The sequence below is a fragment of the Perognathus longimembris genome, chromosome 7 (genome assembly GCF_023159225.1).
Source record: "Perognathus longimembris pacificus isolate PPM17 chromosome 7, ASM2315922v1, whole genome shotgun sequence".
Classification (NCBI taxonomy): Eukaryota; Metazoa; Chordata; class Mammalia; order Rodentia; family Heteromyidae; genus Perognathus; species Perognathus longimembris.
Genome location: NC_063167.1, coordinates 22,266,314 through 22,289,725, shown reverse-complemented (window position 1 = coordinate 22,289,725; position 23,412 = coordinate 22,266,314). Strand labels below are relative to the sequence as shown.

At 37.9% G+C, this 23,412-nt stretch overlaps 1 protein-coding gene across 7 annotated transcripts in view; it reads right to left on the bottom strand.

Annotated features, from left to right (window-relative positions):
* Positions 1–23,412, bottom strand: part of Zmym4 (zinc finger MYM-type containing 4) — a 104,475-nt gene that overhangs the window by 59,198 nt on the left and 21,865 nt on the right. For 5 of the 7 annotated variants that reach the window (XM_048350859.1, XM_048350860.1, XM_048350858.1 and 2 more), the window contains 4 exons: positions 17,440–17,485; positions 4,228–4,752; positions 2,332–2,393; positions 1,781–1,951 (listed from right to left, as the gene is read on the bottom strand). In XM_048350859.1, coding sequence (XP_048206816.1) covers positions 1,781–1,951; positions 2,332–2,393; positions 4,228–4,752; positions 17,440–17,485 — 804 coding nt within the window. Of the gene's footprint in view, positions 1–1,780; positions 1,952–2,331; positions 2,394–4,227; positions 4,753–11,534; positions 11,645–17,439; positions 17,486–23,412 lie in introns of all 7 variants that reach the window. The other 2 variants (XM_048350861.1, XM_048350865.1) reach the window with 1 other exon arrangement.

The following is a 23,412-nucleotide window of genomic DNA, read 5'->3' as shown; positions in this document are numbered from 1 at the left end:
TTTGCTCAAGTCTAGCACTCTGCCACTTGAGCCACAGTGCCACTTCTGGCAATTTCCTATATATGTGGTGCTGAGGAATCAAACCCAGGGCTTCATGTATACAAGGAAAGCACTCTTGCCACTAGGCAATATTCCCAGCCCCATGGTTGTAATCTTGTAAGGCATATACTGTCAAATGAACTCTTCCTAAGTGTTAGAGCCCTAATACCTAATCAGTTGTCCAAGCTCTCTAATTTTACCTGTTCCCACAAACATGCCTTCAATGAGGCTACAATTACACTTATATCCATCCAATTCCTACAGCTTTGCCATCACTATCCTATTAAATTTATCTTCTCCTAAGCACTAAAGTAATTCTTGCCTAACTCATCATCTGATTCATATAAATCATTCAATTCTATAATCACCTATTCTTCAATTTCTATACTCTAAAGTGCTGATTCTCAATAACAGATAACTTTGCTTCCCAGGGGATTTTTTTCTTTTTTTCCATCATGGGGCTTGAACTCAAGTGTCTGGGCAATGTCCCTGAGTTCTTTTGCTCAAGGCTAGTACTCTACCACTTTGAGCCACAACTCCACTTCCAGTTTTCTGTAGTTAATTGGAGATAGGTGTCTCATGGACCTTTTTGCCTGAACTAGCTTAGAACTTCAATCCTCAGATCTCGGCCTCCTTATTACCTAGGATTACAGGCATGATCCACCAGCACCCAGCTTTCCAGGAGACATTTGGTAATATCTGAAGATATTTCTGCTTGTTATAAATGGAGGGAGAAAGGGACGTTACTGACATCTAGACAATAGAGGCAAAGAATCTTGCTAAAGATCCTGTAATGTACAGGGCAGACCCCCATAACAAATAATTATCTTGTCAATGGTGGCAAGGTTGAGAAATTAAAAAAAAAAAACCTGAATAAAACATTCTCTTCCACACACGTCTCATATTCTCAAACTCCCTAATCTAGCAGAAAGATAGAAAGGTTAAGCTTTCTCCAGATCAAGTACTATTTCAGAGAAACAGCTAATTCATGCTGTATTCACTTCTCACCTTCTGAGACTCACTGGTTCTTCTAAAACTCACCTTCAAACTCACTGGTTCCCTAATCTTGTATTGAAAAGCACCGCAAAGATCACAGCAGTATTTAAGAACGATGATTAAACGCCTTAATTACTATTCAAGAAAATTTTCATGTAGTTGTCTTACAAGATAATTCAAACTGGGCTGGGAATATGGCCTAATGGCAAAGAGTGCTTGCCTCGTTTACATGAAGCCCTGGGTTCGATTCCCCAGCACCACATATACAGAAAATGGCCAGAAGTGGCGCTGTGGCTCAAGTGGCAAAGTGCTAGCCTTGAGCAAAAAGAAGCCATGGACAGTGCTCAGGCCCTGAGTACAAGGCCCAGGACTGGAAAAAAAAATACCAAAAAACAGATAATTCAAATAGCCTCAACCTCCTTAACAGTCTTTCATCCTGTCAACCAACCACTTCACTTCCCCCATTCCACTGCCGTCTCATGCCTGCTTAGCTAGCTTGCTTATGTGCTGTTCTACCACTTGAAACATGCCTCTACCCCAGCTTTTTGCTCATTATTTTGGAGACTTTTCTGCTTGAGTTGGCTTTCAATCACAATCCTCCAGATCTCAGCCTCCTTAGTAGCTAGGATTATAGATATGAGCCACTGGTGCCTATTCTACTTCACTTTTTAAGCACTTCCTTTCACAAATAAATAATTTAATGTGTAGAATAAAAGGAAGAAGGTTAAAAAGGTGAAATGATTACTTGAGCATTTTCAGGTTCATCTTTAATTTTGTCTAGAAGTCCCTGCTGTGGTGCCATTGCTTTGTCATACTCATCATCCAAAGGTTCTTCTTTAATTCTAATATTTGATGCAAAGGAATTCCCCAGTTCCGAACCAATGGGTTCTTTATTGGCAAATGGGTAGCTGGAATCCTAAAACACAATATAAAGGATTAATATTCAAATTTTAATACTAGTCCTTCTTAGGTCCAACACCCAAAGGAAAGCTCAAGAGAAAATGAAGAATTTTATGCATATACGTTAAGAGTTCCTATGCCTAAAAGTAAATGTGTTATCTGTCTAAATTTTCATATACAAATAAAAAAATCTAGGAGTTCAGGCTTCTTAGACTGTCTCCAAGGATGTCCTTGCCCAAATAAGAAGTAAATTTAAAAAATAATCAGTGCTTAAAAAATAGAAATTAAAAAAAATCAGTGCGCTACCTAGTATATAGTATAGAAAGAAAGGGACATAAAGAAAACTTTGACACTTGCCACAATCAACAGCAATCTACATACACACTGAAAACTTACCCTAAAGTTTGTTTCTGGGGTTTGTGGTAAATGAGTATGTAATGTTTCTTCAACTTGATTTGCTATTGAAAGAAAACAAACAAACAAACAAATACATGTATATGAATAACAAATTTTACAGAGTGACCTAAAACACTATCATTTCATAATCACCACTCTTCGCCAAAGATGTGCATCAAAGTGAACTAGATCCCAAAACCATCCCAAGAAAGTAGTGTTCCTCAAGTTCTGCACCACCTAGCTTCACCTATTCACCTACCTTTCAACCTTACCACACTCCTTTTCCTTGCTCAAACATCATGCTATGAAATCGTTGGCTGTTTCTCTTACTTCTGCTAATTCCTTTCAAAGTTTTCCCGGTCTTAATGTTTATACTTTCCCAGACTCTGCTCAGTTCAAAATTCATCTCATCTCTATAAAGCATTTCCTATTTGCTAAATAGTTAAAAATTATCTCACTTAAACATCACTAAAACAGTTTCAGTTATTTGAAAGAAACCTGTACTCCCTGTAGCAGACTCTTCTACCATTATTTTTAATTATAAAGTAAATTTCATGCTGTTCAATTGGTCACTGACATTTCTATTTGTCTTATCTTGTCCCTTCTACTAGTAGACATGATGCTTCTTCAGAAAGAAGACTAAATTATGCATGTTGGGAAATATAGTATACCTTTACATAGCTTTGCATATAATGAATACTCAAAATAATTATTTTTCACAGTACTGGTTTGTTTTTCTATTATATCTTTCTAATTGTCAGAAGAATTAGGATGAGGGCTGGAAATATGGCTTAGTGGTAGAGTGCTTGCCTAGCATGTGTTAACCTGGGTTCATTTCCTCAGTACCACATAAACAGGAAGAGCCAGAAGTGATGCTGTGGCTCAAGTGGTAGAGTCTTAGCCTTGAGCAAAAGAAGCTCAGGATAGTGCCTAGGCCTTGAGTTCAAGCCCCAGGACTGGCAAAAAAATAATAATAATTACAATGATTGGTATAGCGCACTTGTTCTCCTCCATATCCTTTGAGATCTGTAGAAGGGCTATAATTTTCACGGTACCAGGTTAAGTCCCAAGAATACGAAAATGAGTAAGAAACAATCTGGCCCTCAAGAAACTCCTGTACTAGTAGTAAGGCAGAAAGAAACAAAACAAATCAGAGTTATAATATTATGTGATTAGTACTACAAAAAATGAGGCAAAGACAAAATGTTATGGAAATATAAAGAAGGAAACAGTTCTTAATGTATAGTGGTTATGAAAGACTACAGAATAGAAGAGGTTTAGGCATCGCTGAATATGAAGTACTTTTTTTATGAAGTACTTTTATAAGCATATATACAAAGAGAGAATAGCATATAGGCAAATAGAAGGAGAGCAAGGCAGAGAAAAATATATATGGAACAAGAGTTAAAAGCATAAGAGTGCACTGGATAACGAGGCAAAAAGAAGCTTCAAGAAACTGATAAAACATAAAATAAAACAAAGAAAAGTAAATTTCACTAATTTAGACCAATTGGAGGGACAACAGTTTAAATTAGGGCTACACCACAAAGAAATTAAATCCAACTTCAGGTTCCAATAGTCAACCTAAGAAAATGAACTGATGATTAAAACAGCTTGCCTTCTTATCAAAATACTAAAACCAAGGGAGAGAGAAATGAAGTTTAAAGCTATTTTCAACCATTTGTACTGTTATCAAAAGTTACTGGGGGGGGGGGGAGGAGAATACAATCATTTTGCAAAAAACAAAGATAAATCAAAAGGGCAGGCTTTCAATGAATTAACTGTTCACATTTCACTTAATGAATTGTTCACATTTCACTTAATATCCAAAGTAATAAAAGTTACATGATCAGTACTTTTTATTACGTTTTATGGTTCTATGCCAACAATTATTACCTGCTTTATCAAAAAAACTGCTTTTCAACCTTGAATCCAAATCTTTATGGGATTTATCCAACCGTTTTTCACGTTCATGGTAAGTTAGGTCTCTATTTTTCTCCTTCCCAGAAAATGTCTCTTTGCTGTTTTCTCTTACTAAACTAAAATCTTTCCGTATTGATTTAAAGACAGAAACCTGATCAAACTGTTTAGGAAAGTCTTTTTTTAATTTATTTTGAATTTGTATTTCATTTTCATTGTCTGATTCATGCTGTGTAGCTCTTCTCTCTACTTCCAAGCTATCATCAGTATGAACTGAAGAAACAAGATTGTCCTTTGAACTAAAATCCTGTTCATCCTCATTGTCACTACCAACGACTGGAATTCCTGCAAGATCCCCCGAGTTCAAAAAATAATCATCTTCATCCAGCAATGAATTTTCAGATCCCGTTTGATTCGGCATTCCATAAGACATGCTGTCAAGGGTAGGAGTTAGGTTGTGGTCTATATCTTCAGACATTTCTGTATCCATGATACCACCACCTTAAAAAGTAAAATACTGTTTAGACAAGTGACACTGCTAAAGATGACCATAAGTATAAGGTCTTTCTGGTATTTAACCAATATTTTTTTCTTTCCAAACACAATATAGATACTATTATTATTATCATGGTACTAATTTAACACTTTGATATAGGTGTGAGAGATATTACTATCCCTGATAGTTTTTTTTTTAAAAATGAGAAAACTTTAAAAACAATCTGATATAGAGGAAAGAACACCCACTTCAGGATCAGACCATCTGTGTTTCAAGATCTAGTATGATCCTAAAAATCTGTGTTCCTGAGAAGTTAACTCTCAAAGAATCTGTATTAAGTAGTTTAATACTCACCTTGAAAATTAATTTATGGTGAGGATTACTAGCACAATGACTGGAACAGAGAAGGGAAAATTAAAGTAGTAATTATGATTTCTATAATAGGTGTGCAACAAAGTTGGGCCCTGAGTATTTCTAGTAGAAACCAGGTCTTTGGTCTCAGAATCACATTTTCTCTGCACTAGCACTTACACAGATTTAATGCAGTTGAAGTTTGCAATGTTAAGTATTTAAACACAGAAATAAAATGTAGCTACCCTAAATTTTAACGAACCCGTTCCCTGTTCATAACTACATGCTAAAATCTTTGCATTCCAAAACTGTCCATCTCTTACACTGCCATCATTTGCCAGCTTTTTATCACAAGCTTGTACAATACATCTCTACATTAGTTTGTTTCTACTTCCCCTCCAATAACTGGTCCTTTGAGTTTAATGTAATCTGCTCCCAACTCCTCCCACAACTACTCTCACTAATGTCATTGTCAAATTCAGTGCACATTTTTTTCAGTTCTTATGTTCTTTTAGTTGTTTTATTTTTTTTTTATTTATTTTTTTTTTTGGCCAGTCCTGGGCCTTGGACTCAGGGCCTGAGCACTGTCCCTGGCTTCTTCCCGCTCAAGGCTAGCACTCTGCCACTTGAGCCACAGCGCCGCTTCTGGCCGTTTTCTGTATATGTGGTGCTGGGGAATCGAACCTAGGGCCTCGTGTATCCAAGGCAGGCACTCTTGCCACTAGGCTATATCCCCAGCCCCTTAGTTGTTTTATTTTATCCTGGGCAAAAAAGTTTTGGCTTCTTTTGACACTGTACTTCTTCTTACCTTCCTAATCAGCTTGTTAATTAATTAATTAATTTATTTATTGGCCAGTCCTGGGCCTTGAACTCATGGCCTGAGCACTGTCCCTGGCTTCTTTTTTGCTCACAGCTAGCACTCTGCCACTTGAACCACAGCGCCACTTCCGGCCATTTTCTATGTATGTGGTGCTGAGGAATCAAACCCAGGGCTTCATGTATCCGAGGCAAGCACTCTTGCCACTAGGCCATATTCTCAGCCCTGTTAATTTTATTTTGTACACTCTTCCTATGTTCATACTTTACTTTTTAAAGATTCCAGATCTCTTATTTCACAAACTAAACTATTTTATTTATCTGCATAACCTTGACTTTTCCCATTGACTCTCTAGTAACTTTGGCTTACCTGTTCTTCAAAATTAAGATCTCTAAATCCACTTCTAATTCAAGACATCATGTATTCATTCAAAGAAAATACATTTCCTACACTTCATTAATTGACATACCAAACGAGCAGTCATTCAAGAGGGAAGAAAGAACTGCTTCAATGTTCCTTTCTCCTGACAAATTTTATTATTACTCAATTCTCAAATCTATTTTTTCCACTCCGTATCTAGTTCTAATACTCCAAATCTTCCTGTACTACAGTAACATCTTCAATAGTACATTAACAAGGCCCTGCGTTCAACAGCCTATACACACACACACACACACACACACACACACACACACACAAAACCTTATGTCATATAGTACACTGACTCAATTCACATAAACACCTACGGAGCAACTATATTCTTACAAACTCCATGCCCAAACCAAGTTTAAATGGTCCATAAGAAGGCAAACTAAAACTGATAAAAACTAGAGGGACGCAACGTGAAACAAAGACTTCAAACAACAGTGGCACTGGTATCTTGATTCTTATCTATTTTTGAAGCCCATTTGTTTGATTCTTCAACCCTTGTTTGGACTCCATGAACCAATAAATTCTCTTATTTGTAACTAAATCCAAACTGTCCAGAACCCAAATGAAAGTTTACCTGAAGTTGCCCTCTCCACAGACACCAGAAGCATCTTTCTAAAACATAATTCATTCTGTATTACATGCTCTCTTAAGATCCTCCAAAAGCTCTCTATGCATAAAATATTGATTCGTTCATTCAGCACATTTTCTATGGTTAGAAAGTACTGTGCTAGGTTGTAAAGATGACATAAAAGTGAAAGAAAATCAGAAATAGTGTTATGGTAAATAAAAATCTGGGTTCACAGTCATGTTATACATTGGGAAAAAAGCTTTTTTTAATATATAAAGAACATGCTGGCTATTAAATATAGAGGAAATAGGAGGCAAGCACAGCAGAGGATCACAAGAGCCCAATAGCTATACCCTTATGAACACCTAAGATGATGCTAAGTGAAATGAACTCCATCTTATGGAAACGATTGTTATATCACTGTTGTAACTACTTTCAACGTGCTATGTGTAACCGTAGCTTCTATTATTGATGATCTTCTTGTATCCCCTTCCTGTGGTGTACCTGCACTATCTCTGTATCTTATCTGAGTACATTGGAAACCGTGTATACTGGTATTAGAACTAGGAAACTGAAAGGGAATACCAAAATCGAGAGACACACGGTAAAAAAGACAAATGACCACAAAAGCAATACTTGCAAAACTGTTTGGTGTAAATGAACTTAACAACTCATGGGGGGGAAAGGGAAGGGGGGGGAGAGGGGAGAATGAGGGAGGAGGTAACAAACAGTACAAGAAATGTATCCAATGCCTAACGTATGAAACTGTAACCTCTCTGTACATCAATTTGACAATAAAAATTTTTTTAAATGAAAAATAAATGAATATAGAGGAAATAATAAAATTATCAAATCAACCTTATGTTACCTAAAATAAATTAAAACAACAGATGGTAAAACAGATGCTAAAATATCGGGGGAATATAGACTAAAAAATTTACTGGCCCTGAGGTGGTATGTCATGCCTTTCGAAAAGCTGTTTATGTTTTTGTTACCAGTTCTGGGGCTTGAACTCAGGGCCTGAGGACTGTCCTTGGCTTCTTTTTGCTCAAGGCTAGCACTCTGATCTCTTGAGCCACAGCGCCACTTCTGGCTTTTTCTATATATGTGTTGCTGAGGAATCGAACCCAGGGCTTCATGTATACAAGGCGAGGACTTTACCACTAGGCCATATTCCCAGCCCTCAGAAGGTTAAGATGTAAGGAACATGGTTTGAAGACCGCCCAGGTAGGAAAGTCCATGAGACTCTTATCTCCAATTAACCAGCAAAATTCAGAAGTGAAGTTGTGGCTCAAGTAGCTGAGTGCTACTCTTGAGCAAAAATACTCAGAGACAGTACCTAGTCTCTGAGTTCAAGCCCCAGTATCAGCACACTCACACACAAATTTTTACTGGTGCATTATCAACATACCTGTTACTCCCTCCCCCCCAGCATAACACAAAGAAAAGCAGGACATGGAGATAGGAAGTATTACACATATTTCATATGCTATTCTTTCAGTTTTCTCAGTTATTTGAAAATTCTGTAATAATCAGAAATTTGAGTTTAGGGCCTGGGAATATGGCCTAGTGGCAAGAGTGCTTGCCTCGTATACATGAAGCCATGGGTTCGATTCCCCAGCACCACATATATAGAAAATGGCCAGAAGTGGCACTGTGGCTGAAGTGGCAGAGTGCTAGCCTTGGGCAAAAAGAAGCCAGGGACAGTGTGCAGGCCCTGAGTCCAAGCCCCAGGACTGGCAAAAGAAAAAGAAAAAGAAAAAAAGAAAAGAAATTTGAGTTTAGACCCTAGGCCCAAGCTCTAGCAGTTCTATATGCCTGTTCTGACCACTTGCCACTGTGCATCAATTAAAGAGACATGGTAAAGAGCAGGGAAAGATTACATGGCATATGCAGCCATGGAAAGATAGTACATTACCATATTCAGCACACAGATAGGAGTTACAGATTTAAATACACAAAGAATTAGAGATAAGTGATATTGAGGGACATTAAAGTGTGAATATGCATTCCCTGTTACAAGCTTTGTGGTCAGGGGTGGCCAGGGTAGCAATCAGAGGTAGTCTCTCAGGATTAGTCATGTAAACCCTGTTACTCTAAGAGACATCAGTACCAGCATGTGGTCTAGTCTGTTCCTTCTGGCTTTCAAGTTGGCTTGATTAGAAGATAGAATTGTTCATGGCAAAGGACACAGAAACAAAATGGAGACTGAGACACCTAGCTTTCTTCCCATCTTTAGTTAATGTGTGTCAAAGTAGGGAGTCAGTGCTTTATAACAAAAGCAGTTTTTAAGCACCTGTTAAAGAAACAAGCTGTCAAAAGCATACCGATACCCACAAATCTACTGGGCATACAGTAAGCACCTAACAGTCAAAATTAAGAACCTTATCTATTTAATATTTAATCTTCACTAGCAAGCCACATGACATGTGCTCTTTAACTATTTTCATGAATGAAATGAGTTTTTAAAGGCCAGAAGTTTAAGTTCCAGGTGAGAAATCAATACTAAAAAGTAATGTTGCAAGCAACTTTCAATATTTCTACATTTAAACTTAGGATATAGTATTGGGATAAAGAGGTAGCTACTGGGAAAAACCAGATCCTTAACTCACACCAAAGTAAGTCCCAGAGGTGTAGGAAAATTAAGGCAGGGACTGATGCCTATAATCCTAGCTACTTAGGAAGCTGAGGTCAAAAGGATCAAGGTTCAACAAGGCCAATCTAGGCAGAAAGGTCCACAAGACTCCATCTCCAAAATGACCATCAAAAAGCAATTTAGGGCGGCTGGGAATATGGCCTAGTGGCAAGAGTGCTTGCCTCGTATACATGAAGCCCTGGGTTCAATTCCCCAGCACCACATATATAGAAAATGGCCAGAAGTGGCGCTGTGGCTCAAGTGGCAGAGTGCTAGCCTTGAGCAAAAAGAAGCCAGGGACAGTGCTCAGGCCCTGATTTCAAGTCCCAGGACTGGCAAAAAAAAGAACTGGTGTTTTTGTTTCTCATTTGGTTCTCATTTTGTTTTCTGGTTTTGAAGACATAGTCTCACTAAAGTAGCTCAGGCTGTCCTCAAACCCATAATCCTGCCGACTCATCCCCCAGAGTACGGAGACTAAGGTGTGTTACCATACCTAGGTGTGAGAATTATTTCTTTAAATGGAAAGTATTGCTGAGCACTCGTGGTTCACCCTGTAATTCTAGCTACTCAGGAGGCTGATATCTCAGTCACAGTTTGAAACCAACCTAGACAGCAAAGTCTCTGAGACTTTTATCTCCAATTAACCACCAAAAAGCTGAAAGTAAAGCTGTGGCTCTCTTGTGGTACAGCACTATCCTTAAGCTTTTTTTGCCCAGGCCCTGAATTGAAGTACCAGGACGAACAGACAGACAGACAGACACACACACACACACACATACACACACAAAGAGAGAGAAAAAAGAAAAGTATAACAACTTTATATTATGTTCATGGGAATGAATTACCAAAGGTAATAATAGGCTCAGGAGGAAAGTACCTGTACAATAAAAGTTGTGATCAGTGTAATGGGAAATACAGATAAATGATTACATTTTTATTTGCACACATGACAGTACTAGGGCTTGCACTTGGAGTCTTGCATTCTTGCTTATCTTTATTCACTCAAGCGTGGCACTCTTACCACTTAAGTTATTCTTCCATTTCTATCTTTTTGCTGGTTATATGGAGATAAAGGTCTCATGGATTTGCCAGTCCAGGGTAGCTTCAGTTACAAATCCTCAGATCTCAGCTTCATAAGCAGCTAAAGATCACAGGCGTGAGCTGAGCTTAGATTGTTAGATTTTGTAAAAGGATTCTTCAATAATTTAAGTACCATGTTTGATAATAACAAATTTCACATGTCAAATAAAGTTGGCTTCTGTTTTTATGCTTACTCTTACTCTTACTGGCATACTAACATTTCTATACTACATCTAAGAATCACTTCATTTCAAGGTAACACCATCAACTAAGGAATCCATGTACCACATAAATGGACACTGTGAAAGGGCTAGTCTTTGATTTCTAATCCATTACTTAATTTCTCCTTTACATTCTTGGTTTTCATCAAACTATGATTTTTCAGAAATAAAGTAGTATCAATTTTGATTTTAACTTTAGAGATTATGGCTCTCTAAAACCTTTCTGCAGTTGTTACTTTTCCTTGCTATATAAAGGAACAGAGAAATAAAAGTATATGCCAACTCATAAGAATGCAAAAATAAGGGGGCGGGGGGAGGGGGGAATGAGGGACGAGATAACAAACAGTACAAGAAATGTATCCAATGCCTAATGTATGAAACTGTAACCTCTCTGTAATTCAGTTTGATAATAAAAAATATATATATAAAATGCAAAAATAATACACATAAAAATGAGGTAATCTTGGCATGTTTTAAGTAAAAGTTTAAATAAGCATTTTTTTCACAGAAATATTTAAGATTATTTCTCATTGCTATTTCATCTAATACAACTTCCTAAATAATAAGCCATTTTAAATTATAGAACTATAAATGTAATTTGTTAATCAATACTTAAATGAAGAAAGAAATCATTAAACATGATACATAAATGCTTTAAAGATTTGTTTTTACTTGAGACTCACAGAAGCATATCTGTCAATCATGTGATGATTGGTCAAGACTAATTCTAGTTTCCTTTCTTTCTTGAATAGATCAGAAATGTTAAAGCCATCTTCACAGCTGCAAATGGTTTCTTTAAAGTAAAATAATAGAGTAAGATACTTATATAACCATGTTGACATAGTCTTTCTGAACTATTCAAATTATTTACACAAACAATAGCTTACTTTTCAAGATTCCACTAGCTTATAAAGGCATAATTAAAATTATGTACTCGCAATCACAAACACTACTAGAACAAACAAATTTGGGAACAAACCTGACTCTTCTTGGTAATCATATCAAATTCCATGTCTGAAAAAAAAAATAGATGCTCTTCTAGAGTTCTAGAACTACTCTTAAAATCCTGATTCTCATCAGTGAACATTAACCATGATTTAAAAAAAAAACCTCCAGGGAGGGGGGAGGGGGGAATGAGGGAGGAGGTAACAAACAGTACAAAAAATGTATCCAATGCCTAATGTATGAAACTGTAACCTCTCTGTACATGTTTAACAATAAAAATAAAAAAATAAAAATAAACCTCCAATTCCTATTTATAATCATAGCTGAAAAAAAAATCTTAAAACCTTAATTTATTAATAGGCTAGTAGCCAGAGGACAACTTTTCGCAAAACCGAAGTTATACCTAGAATTCAGTTTTCTTTCAAAGTGCAGCTGTCAACAACACAGCCAGGACAGAAAGTCTAGGAGACTCCTTTTCCAGTTAACCAACAAAGGACTGCAGTGGCTCAAGCAATAGGGTGCTAGCCATGAGCAAACTGAGCAAGTTCAAGGCCCAAAGTTTGAGACCCAGTACAGAAAAGCAATTATAATTTTAAAATACAAAATACCTCTAGAAACCCAATCACCCTTTGTTCTTCATTTTTAAGACAACATACTGAAGTTTTTTGAGTGACCACTGAAAATTGTAGCACTACAGCACTGATCAAGATCAATGATACCTATACCTATATTCATACAAATACTCAACATGTACCTAAAAAAAAAAAAGTGGCCTGTTTAAACGGAAGCACTAAATTAGAACACATACAATACAGCATCACACATTTTATGGAAAGAGACTTTTACTTTTTTTGTGTGTGTGTACACTGTTGGTGAACCACTCAGGGCCTACTGTTCTGTGAGTTTTTGTTTTTGATTTTTTTGGGGGGGGGCTAATCAGGGGGCTTGAACTCAGGGCTTGGGCACTGTTCGTGAGCTTCATTTTGCTCAAGGTGAGCACTCTAGAGCTTGAGCCACATCTCCACTTGCAATTTTTTTCTGTTTATGTGGTACTGAGGAATTGAGCCCAGGGCTTCATGCATGCCAGGCAAGCGCTCTACCACTGAGCCACCTTCCCTGCCCCAGGGCCTACTGTAGGTTGGCATGTATGTACTGTACTGATGAACTAAACCAAAGATGGCCCCACAACTTTTGTTCTTTGCACTTGCTAGCCAGTACTCTATCACTTGAGACATACCTAGCTTTTTTAAGTGCTGGTACTGGGGCTTGAACTCAGTGCCAGGGCGCTGTCCCTTTACTATGCTCAAAGATAGCATTCTACCACTTGAACACCTCCACTTCTATCCCAGCCCATTTTTCTTCAGTTATTTTTTAAATAGGGTCTTGCTTTTTTTCCCAGGGCCAACGTGAATTCCCATCCATTCTATTTACACGTCTCACAAAACTGGATAGGCATGCACTGCCATATTCACTTTTACTGGGGAGATAGGATGTCCCATAAACATATTGCCTGGCCTGGCCTCATACCATGATCATTCTGATCTCAGCCTGCAGAGTACCAAGGGTCATAGATGTGAGAGATGACACCTTTTTACATACATTCGAAATTTTCAATATTTCAGGATCATATTGTTTTTGAAAGTAGAGAAGTTCATTTAAACAAAAATAAGTGAGTAAATAAAGCAAAAGTCATTCAAGACAATAGCTATAGATATACTATACCACAGAGGTGTCAAAGACTAGTTATGCTATTTATGATATTTTAAATTTATCTTCTCTCCTTTCTTGCCATACAAGATTTAGCTGCTATCTCTTTTCAAATAAACAGACTCTGTTTCAAATCATGAATCTTAATTTTTAATCTCATACTTTATACAATACAGAAAACAAGCAATGTTAAAATATCTTTTAGGGGCTGGGAATATAGCCTAGTGGCAAGAGTGCTAGCCTCGTATACATGAAGCCATGAGTTCGATTCCTCAGCACCACATATATAGAAAAGGCCAGAAGTGGTGCTGTGGCTCAAGTGGCAGAGTGCTAGCCTTGAGCAAAAAGAAGCCAGGAACAGTGCTTGGGCCCTGAGTGCAAGCCCCAGGACTGGCAAAAAAAATAAAATAAATTAAATTAAATTAAACATCTTTTTAGCCAGCCACCAGAGGCTCATGCCTATATTCTTAGCTATTCAGGAGACTGAGATCTGAGGATTGTGGTTCAAAGCCAGCCAAGGGCAGGAAAATCCATGAAATTCCTATTTCCAATTAAACACCAAAAAAGCCAGAAGTGGAGGTATGGCTTAAATGGTAGAGTGTTACCCTTGAGTAAAGCAGCTCAAGAACAGTGCGAGTTCAAGCCTCAGGACTTGTAACAAAGTATTTAAGATTGCATAATTGTATTTTCACACCAATAGTCACTGTAAATTTATTTTTATTTATAACAACATTTTGTTATTATCATAAATTCATCAAATATAAGCCACACCAATTCTACTAGCTAATGTTATGTCCAACAATGGTCAATGAAGACTAAAAGGGAGAAAGAAAAAGTTCAGAAGGCTGAAGCTGGGCTATACAGCAAGTTACAGGCCAGTCCTATCTATCTCATCCTTCCACCTATGAAAAAAGCTGTCTATAAATTGGGTATGTTGTCTCACACTTGTAATCCTAGCTACCAGAGAGGTAAGGGTAAGGGATCATAGTTCAAGATCAATATTAGCAAACCCCTGTCTCAACCCATACCTGGGTGTAGCTGTCATCCCAGCTATGCAGGGGTAGAAAAAGGAGGATCACAGTCTAAGCCATCAGAGGCATAAATATGAGACCCAATCCCAAAAATAACTAAAGCAAAAAGGGATGGGAGTGTGGCTCATGTGAGTACTTGCCTAGCAAGGGCAAGGATCTAAGTTCAACTCCCAGTACCAAGCCAATGGTTGCACAAAAGGTATCCATGTCAATGGTATAACTACAGCCCTTATGATATGCTTTTGCATATTTCCTAAGTCTAGCACTACAATAGTTAGGCTGAAGTACTGAGTTGAAATATAACCGTTTTTTTTTTTTTTTCCTGGACAGGAATTCTAAGACACAATCAAAGGCCCTGAATGACCACCAAGACTTTGTAAACATTAGGTACATAGAAGTCTGCCTTATCATTCCTGGATAGATATTGGAATCCCTCCCTGAAAAGAGGCCATTGTCCTCCAAATTAGTCACTTCTTTACCTCCAAGGCTTTCAATATTACTTTCATGTTAAGATATAAGAAAAGGAGGGACTAGGAATGTGGCTTAGTGGTAGAGTGCTTGCCTAACATGCATGAAGCCCTGGGTTTGATTCCTCAGTACCACATAAACAGAAAAGGCCACTGTAGCTCAAATGGTAGGTGCCAGCCTTGAGCGAAAGAAGCTCAGGGACAATTATCAAGCCCTGAGTTCAAGCCCCAGAACTGGCAAAAAAAAAAAAAGGAAAAGAAATAAAGAAAGAAAAAAAAAAGGAGAGATAAGAGTAATCTTTATTATACCATTTGCATAAAACATTTGGTGTAAAAACCTTTCATAATCTCCAGTCTTTTATTCCCCTCTCTTTTTCCTGTGGGGCTGGGAATCAAGCCATGGGCCTCCACATGCTAGGCAAGGACTTTAACACTAAATCCCAACCTTTCTTTCTCCAGCTCAATACCAGTTTAAAGAGTCAAGCAAAAACCCCACCATGTATCAGAAATATAGATCTTAATGTTAGGAGCAGAGCACAACTACATTTACTTAAAGCCTTTAGATTCTTGATCCCATCTTCAAATTTTTGTTACAAGAGCAAAAATAAAACAAAAGGCCCAAAACAACTTAACAAAGTGTCAGACTAAAAACTTTGTTAGAAAGTCATTTAGTTCATTTTTTATTACCAATATACAGACTTGAGCAAAGGTACAAGCAAATATTCAAAAATAATTTCATAAAAACAAGTAGCAATGGCAGAAGGATATATCCCATTACAAAGATCATCAAATTACTTGAAACCTTTCTCCTAAGAACTTGAAATTTAAAAATAGTATTCAGAAAACTGAAAACCACTGGAACAGAACTGCTTCTTTTTCTTTTTCCGTGCTGGTCCAAGGGTTTGAAATCAGGGACTGGGTGCTAACCCTTAGCTTCTTTTGCTCAGGCTAGTGTTCTACCACTTGAACCACAGCTCCACTTGAAGCTTTTTTGGTACTTTACTGGAGATAAGAGTCTCGTGGTCTTTCCTGCCCAGGCTGGCTCTGAACCTTGACCCTCACATCTCAGACTACTTGGGTAGCCAGGATTATAGTTGTGCACCACCAGCGCCCCGGCTAGAACTGCTTTCTGTAAGCACAGCAGAAACAGGTCCATCCATGAGCTTTTGTTGAGTATATGAAGGAAATAAGTTTTTTACCTGTACCCTAAATTCTGTTAAAGTCTTTCTTTTGGATTAGCTAGCTAGACTCTATTTTATAGCTTTCTACTAAAAAAGGCATCTAAATAACTAAATCCACCAAATATCTTTCAATACATCAAGTAACAGAAGGTTAGACTGTATTCTAAAACACTTGTTAGCACTCAAAAATATCACCAACCTAATTCCAAACAAAGAAAGTATTCACAAATCCTATGATGGGAAGAGCAGAGAGAGGCAGAGAAAGATGGAGAGAAGAGGGAAAGGGGGCAGGGAAAGAGGGAGAGGGAAAAGGGAACAGAAAAAGGAATGGGAAAGGGGAAGGGAAGGGATTGATTTTTTTTCCTTAAATTCAGCTACAAACTGTAACCTTCTTAACCAAGCACATAAATATCCTTTAATAATTCTTCAATGTTATTCTTTGAACTTCTTCACAAATTATTTCAATAAGTATATAAAGATATATATAATGAAAACATTCATTGTTGTTTATAGTAACAAAAATTTGAAAATAATTTGCACTTGTATATAAGAGGCTAGTTGAATTACAATCATACTATAAAACAAATTCTGTGACCATTAAAAAGAATATAATATGGCACAGAATATAATATTCATTGACACAGAAAGATATCTATGGAATAGTAGTATTTACATTATTCATCCATAGACACGTAAAACCCTATATACCACACAACTCTGTATACTCATAGAAAAAAGTCTGGAAAGATATATATTAATCAGTTAAAACTGGTTATTTCTGAAGAAAGATAACAGAAACTTTAACTTTCTACTTTATTCATTTCTATACTGTAAATTAAATGTATTACTTTTATAATCATAGAAACAAAAGTTACTTTTTAAATGCTATAACATACACTCTAAAGAGAAAAATTAAAAGACTGTAAATGAAGTAGGTTGTACATTAGTTTGATAATAAAATTTTGAAAAAAAAATGAAGTAGGAATAGTAAGCATAATTTATTATATAATTAATATTATCACAAAGTATTACTGTATTTAGTACACTAATAACTGAGAAGAAAACATTTACTGAAAAATAGTAAGATTCACAATTTAAATGAACCTACAAGTATTAACACAAACAATGAAATCTAGACTAGCAAACCGGACTAATTATCATGTAAGTCAATCCTAACTAAACAGTCTAACAGTTACATGTTTTATACAGAATTACATCTACCTAAACACATGATTTTTTTTCTCAAATAGTACTTACAGTTCTCTACAATTTCATCAAAACCTGCACCATTTTTCTTTTCAAACTGAAAAGGCAAAAAAAGAAAAGAGAAAAGTAATGTTACTCATGAATTCTTTTTTTTTTTTTAGCCAGTCCTGGGGCTTGGACTCTGGGCCTGAGCACTGTCCCTGGCTTCTTTTTGCTCAAGGCTAGCACTCTACCACTTGAGCCACAGCGCCACTTCTGGCCATTTTCTGTATATGTGGTGCTGGGGAATCGAACCCAGGGCCTCATGTATATGAGGCAGGCACTCTTGCCACTAGGCCATATCCCCAGCCCCCATAAATTCTTAATCTTACTTTTTGGCTTCCCACCTTATTCCCCTCCCCAAGGAGCTATAATTTTCAAGTTAAATTATGTACATGAAAAACATCAACAAAAAATACTTCCAAACAGTAAAATGCAAACTTTAGATAAATAAAAACTGCTCAGAGAAAAAACAACTGTTCAGGCCAAAGCCTTCCAACAAAAATATCTAAGAGATAGTAAATTTCATCCTTTTTGTCATTCTTACATGACAAAAGGGTATAAGCACATATGTTTCTAACAATAACAAAAAACAGCCAATACTTAAGAATTTAGTGGGCTGGGAATATGGCCTACTGGCAAGAGTGCTTGCCTCGTATAAATGAAGCCCTGGGTTCGATTCCTCAGCACCACATATATAGAAAATGGCCAGAAGTGGCACTGTGGCTCAAGTGGCAGAGTGCTAGCCTTGGGCAAAAAGAAGCCAGGGACAGTGCTCAGGCCCTGAGTCCAAGGCCCAAGACTGGCAAAAAAAAAAAAAAAAAAAAAAACCTTAAGAAGTTAGTAACAACACTAATGAAAAACTATTGAAAAGTTTCTCATCACAATTAACAAAACATTTGATAGTGATAGCTTGGCTATCACCAGAAAATTGCCATTCGTGAAGTAAAGCCATATTACAGGAAGGCTCCTATTGAGTTAGGGCCAAAGACAGAAGTAGAGCCAAAAGAGGGGAAATATTAAAGCACAGGCAACTCTATCAAAGAACTCTATCCACCCTTAGTCTTTAAAAGCTCAGAATACACAAGTCTAAATATTCTAGCCTCTTACTTCCATGCCTACTACATACTAATGACACAAAAACACAAAACTCTGGCTTCTTGACCCAGATTCTGCCTACTATGACTACGACACAGTCAGCCTCTCTATGCCAGGGATAAAGTCCTAAGGGGGGGAAAAAATTACCTACTTATCTTCAGGGAAACACAAGTAACCTCAGTGATCAATAGTATCTGATATTCACAAATATAAACACTAATCCCCAATCCCAGGTTTCTGGAATAAATCAATGCTTTGAAAGAGAAATTTTAAGATGTATAAACAAAAAACAATCTGGGTAATAAACAGGTAATTTACAGAAAAGAAATTTCTAGGAAATTATTTAAACTTTCATCCAGGAAATGTGACAAGTATAGATAAAAAGACAGTACATGTGGGCTGGGAATATGGCCTAGTGGCAAGAGTGCTTGCCTCCTACACATGAAGCTCCCGGTTCGATTCCCCAGCACCACATATATGGAAAACAGCCAGAAGGGGCACTGTGGCTCAGGTGGCAGAGTGCTAGCCTTGAGCGGGAAGAAGCCAGGGAGGGTGCTCAGGCCCTGAGTCCAATGCCCAGGACTGGCCAAAAAAAAAAAAAAAAAAAAAAGACAGTACATGTGGCCATGAGAAGGGGCTATAAGAAAATATTTGTAAACAAAAGTATTAGCCAGGGTAATGACAAAAATCTTGACCAATGTGGAAATAAAACAAAAAGATGGAAAGATAATTTATGAAACACAAAAGAATGAAATAGAAGGTTTATCAGCAACCTAGCAGGCACCTTCAAAAAAGAAGAAAACAATAGCAGGCACCGATGGCTCACTCCTAGCTACTCAGGAGGCAGAAAACTTAAAGATGCCAACTGGAAGCCAGGCAGACAAGGCAGACAAATCCAGGAAACTCCATTAACTACCAAAAGCCAGAAATGAGCTGGGGATATGGCCTAGTGGCAAGAGTGCTTGCCTTGTATACATGAGGCCCTGGGTTCAATTCCCCAGCACCACATATACAGAAAACGGCCAGAAGTGGTGCTGTGGCTCAAGTGGCAGAGTGCTAGCCTTGAGCAAAAAATAAGCCAGGGACAGTGCTCAGGCCCTGAGTCCAAGCCCCAGGACTGGCCAAAAAAAAAAAAAAAAAAAAAAAAAGGGCCAAAAGCCAGAAATGGAGATGTTACACAAGTGGTAAACTCACTAGACTGATCTAATACAACTTATACATTGGGAGACTACTGTTTACACATCAGACAAAGAGAATGATGAAAGAATATGCATGGAATTCCAAACACCACTCTCAATAAATCATCTTCCAATCATTCCAGGAAAATGAACTGATGGGATAAGTCTCAAAAGATGGACATGGGCAAACAGGTGAAGAAATGCTCGAACAAAATGAAATCATCTCACTTTGATCAGAATGCTCATCATCGGGCTGGGAATATGACCTAGTGGTAGAGTGCTTGCCTTGTTTACATGAAGCCCTGGGTTCGATTCCTTAGCACCACATATATAGAAAAGGCCAGAAGTGGCAGAGTGCTAGCCTTGAGCAAAAGGAAGCCAGGGACAGTGCTCAGGCCGAGTCCAAGCCCTAGGACTGGCCAAAAAAAAAAAGAACATAAACAGCAAATGCTGGTGAGGTTACAAAGAAAAAAGAATCCTTATAAACCGCTGAAGGAAATGTAAACTATTGCAACCACTATGGAAAGCAGTATGGAGGTTACTTTAAAAAAAAACAAACCCTAAAAATGAATTTTGATATGATCTAGCCATCTACTCATGATCATACATCCAATACAATAGAAGTGCCTGCATGTGCTGCATGTTTTGCAACACTATTCACAATAGACAACCTATATACAGATTAAGAAAATGTGGTAGAAGCTGAAGGCCAATGGCTCACACTATTAATCCTAGCTACTCATGAGACTGAGATCCAGAGGACTGTAGTTCAAAAAATATCTGCGCAGCAAAGACTACAAAACTATCTGTAAAATAAGCAACAAAAAGCCTGGTTGGCACTCTGGACAGTAATCTGGAGTTTCCTCAAAAAACTAAACACAGGTCTTCCTTACAACCCACCCATACCACTCCTAGGCTTCAGAACATCCCAAGCCACGATACTGTAAAGACACTTGCACATCCATGTTCACTGCTGCATTATTCAAAATAGCCAAACTGTGGAAATAGCCCAGCTACCCTACAATAGATAAGATCCAAAATAATGTGGTACCTATACACAATAGTATTTTACACAACCATTAGAAAGGACATTGTACCATTTGCAGGGAAATGGATAGACCTAGAACAAATCATGTCAAGTGAGGTGAGCCAAGCTGAGAGACAAATGGTACGTTTTCTCTCACATGTGGAAGCTAGATCTAAAATATACCAGGGCATGATAAATTATACAGGACTCTAAGCATTCATATACAGTAAGACCAAAGGAGGATACCCTTTTAAAGGAAGAACACAAAGGTGGAATGCCTATGTGTCTCTGATCACATAAAAGACTATTTATCAAAATGAACTCCAGGAAATGGAAACAAAGGTTTTTCCTTTGTTCTTTTTGTTTTCTTTTCTTTTTGTCTTGTTTATTCATTTATCTGTCTTTAGGAGGGAAGTGGGGCAGCGAAATGGAGGGACAAAGGGTGAACAAATGCAGCAGTGATACTGACTAGACATTATGTTGAAAATGAACTATACAACTTGTGAGTGGGGTTGGGAGGGAAAAACTGGGAGAGAACAGAGACACTGTCCAAAAAGAAATGTATTCATGGGGCTGGGAATATGGCTTAGTGGTAGAGTGCTTGCCTCATATATATGAAGCCCTGGGTCGATTCCTCAGCACCATATACATGGAAAAAGCCAGAAGTGGCACTGTGGCTCAAGTGGTAGAGTGCTAGCCTTGAGCAAAAAGAAGCCAGGGGCATTGATAAGGCCCTGAGTTCAAGCTCCCTGACTGGCAAAACAAGACAAAACAAAAACAAGAAATGTACTCATTACCTGACTCGGGAAACTGCAGCTCTTCTCTACGTCATCATTATAGTAACATAAATTTTTTTTTAAAGCTTGATTGGAAAAGTAGCTCAAGTGGCAAAGCACAAGCTAAGCAGACAACCCAAACAAGCAAGCACAAGCTCCGAGTTCAAACCCCAGTACAAACCAAAAGAGAAAGAAAAAGAAAAGAAAGGAAAATGTGGTATATACATACAATTAAGTACTATTATGCCAAAGAGAAGAATGAAATTATGTCATCTGCAGGTAAATAGATGAAACTGCAAGTCATCATTTTAAGCAAAATGAGCCAGGTTCAGAAAGCCAAGGATCACTGTTCTCTCATATGTGAAGCTAGATCCAAAAGATAAACACACATAAATGCATACAGGATCATCATAAAACATGTTTGTAATTGTGGGACTGGGGGGAGTAGGAAGAAGAGGAAAGACACTGATGAGAAAGAAGGTAAAAAATATCAAAATGTTGTATCTGTTTATCAAGATGGCAAAAGAAAACTCAATCAAGATCTGCATAAGAAGGGATTGGTGGGGCTGGGGATATAGCCTAGTGGCAAGAGTGCCTGCCTCGGATACACGAGGCCCTAGGTTCGATTCCCCAGCACCACATATACAGAAAACGGCCAGAAGCGGCGCTGTGGCTCAAGTGGCAGAGTGCTAGCCTTGAGCGGGAAGAAGCCAGGGACAGTGCTCAGGCCCTGAGTCCAAGGCCCAGGACTGGCCAAAAAAAAAAAAAGAAGGGATTGGGGTTGGGAGTGCCCTGGGAATGTGGCTTAGCAGAAGAGTGCTTGCCTAGCATTCCTGAAGCCCTACGTTTGATTCCTCAGCACAACATAAACAGAAAAAGCCAAAAGTGGAGCTGTGGCTCAAGTGGTAGAGTTAGCGCTAGCCTTGAGCAAAAGGAAGCCAGGGACAGTGCTCAAGTCCTGAGTTAAAGCTCTACAACTGGCAAAAAAAAAAAGAAAGCCTGAAGTAAAACATGGTCTGTATGGGGAGGGGGGAGTCAAGACAGTGAATATGGTTGAAGTGCACTAAATACATGTATGAAAACAATGAAACTTCTTTTGACTGCTGTGGGGCTTGAACTAAGGGGCTAGGGTGCTGTCTCTGAGCTCTTTGGCTCAAGGCTAGCGCTCTACCACTTTGAGTCATACCTCCATTTTCATAATGAAACTTTTTGACATTGTTAAAACAAAAGAAGGAAGGAAAAGTAATAAAATGGGTGAATCTGATCAAGTGGAAACCCCTTTGCACATCTAAGAGATATTAATAAAAAGAAATAAAAGAGTTACTTCATAAACTTGAAAAGCGAGGATACTGTTCTGAGATCTGAAAGTACAAAATACCAGCATAGCTAGTAGACAATAGACTACCTGTCAGAGGCCAATATACTAACAAAACAATTACAATTATTTGACTTCTAGAAAGTCAGCTAAACCAGGGTAACCTCCAAAATTTCTTACAAATAATCTCCCTTTTTACAATATATAAATTAATTGAAGCGATAGATAACTGATCATTACAAAGCCAACTACTAGACTTAATTATTTGATGAAAAAAAAATTGCAGTGCTGGGGCCTGAACTCAGGTCTTCATGCTTGCTTGAACAAAGGCACTCCACTACTTAAGTCATGCATTCAACCCCTTTTTTGGGTCAGTCATGGGATTGAACTCAGGACCTAGACACTGTCCCTGAGCTATTTCAGCTCACAGCTAGTAATCGGAGAGAGCGCCTAGGCCCAGAGTTCAAGCACCATGACCAACAAAAATAAAAATAAAAAAGCTTCAAAAATAAATCAAATTGATATTCTGAAATTTAGGATCCCAAAAGCACAAATAAAACTTCATCCATGAGCTGGAGGAGAGGCTCAGTT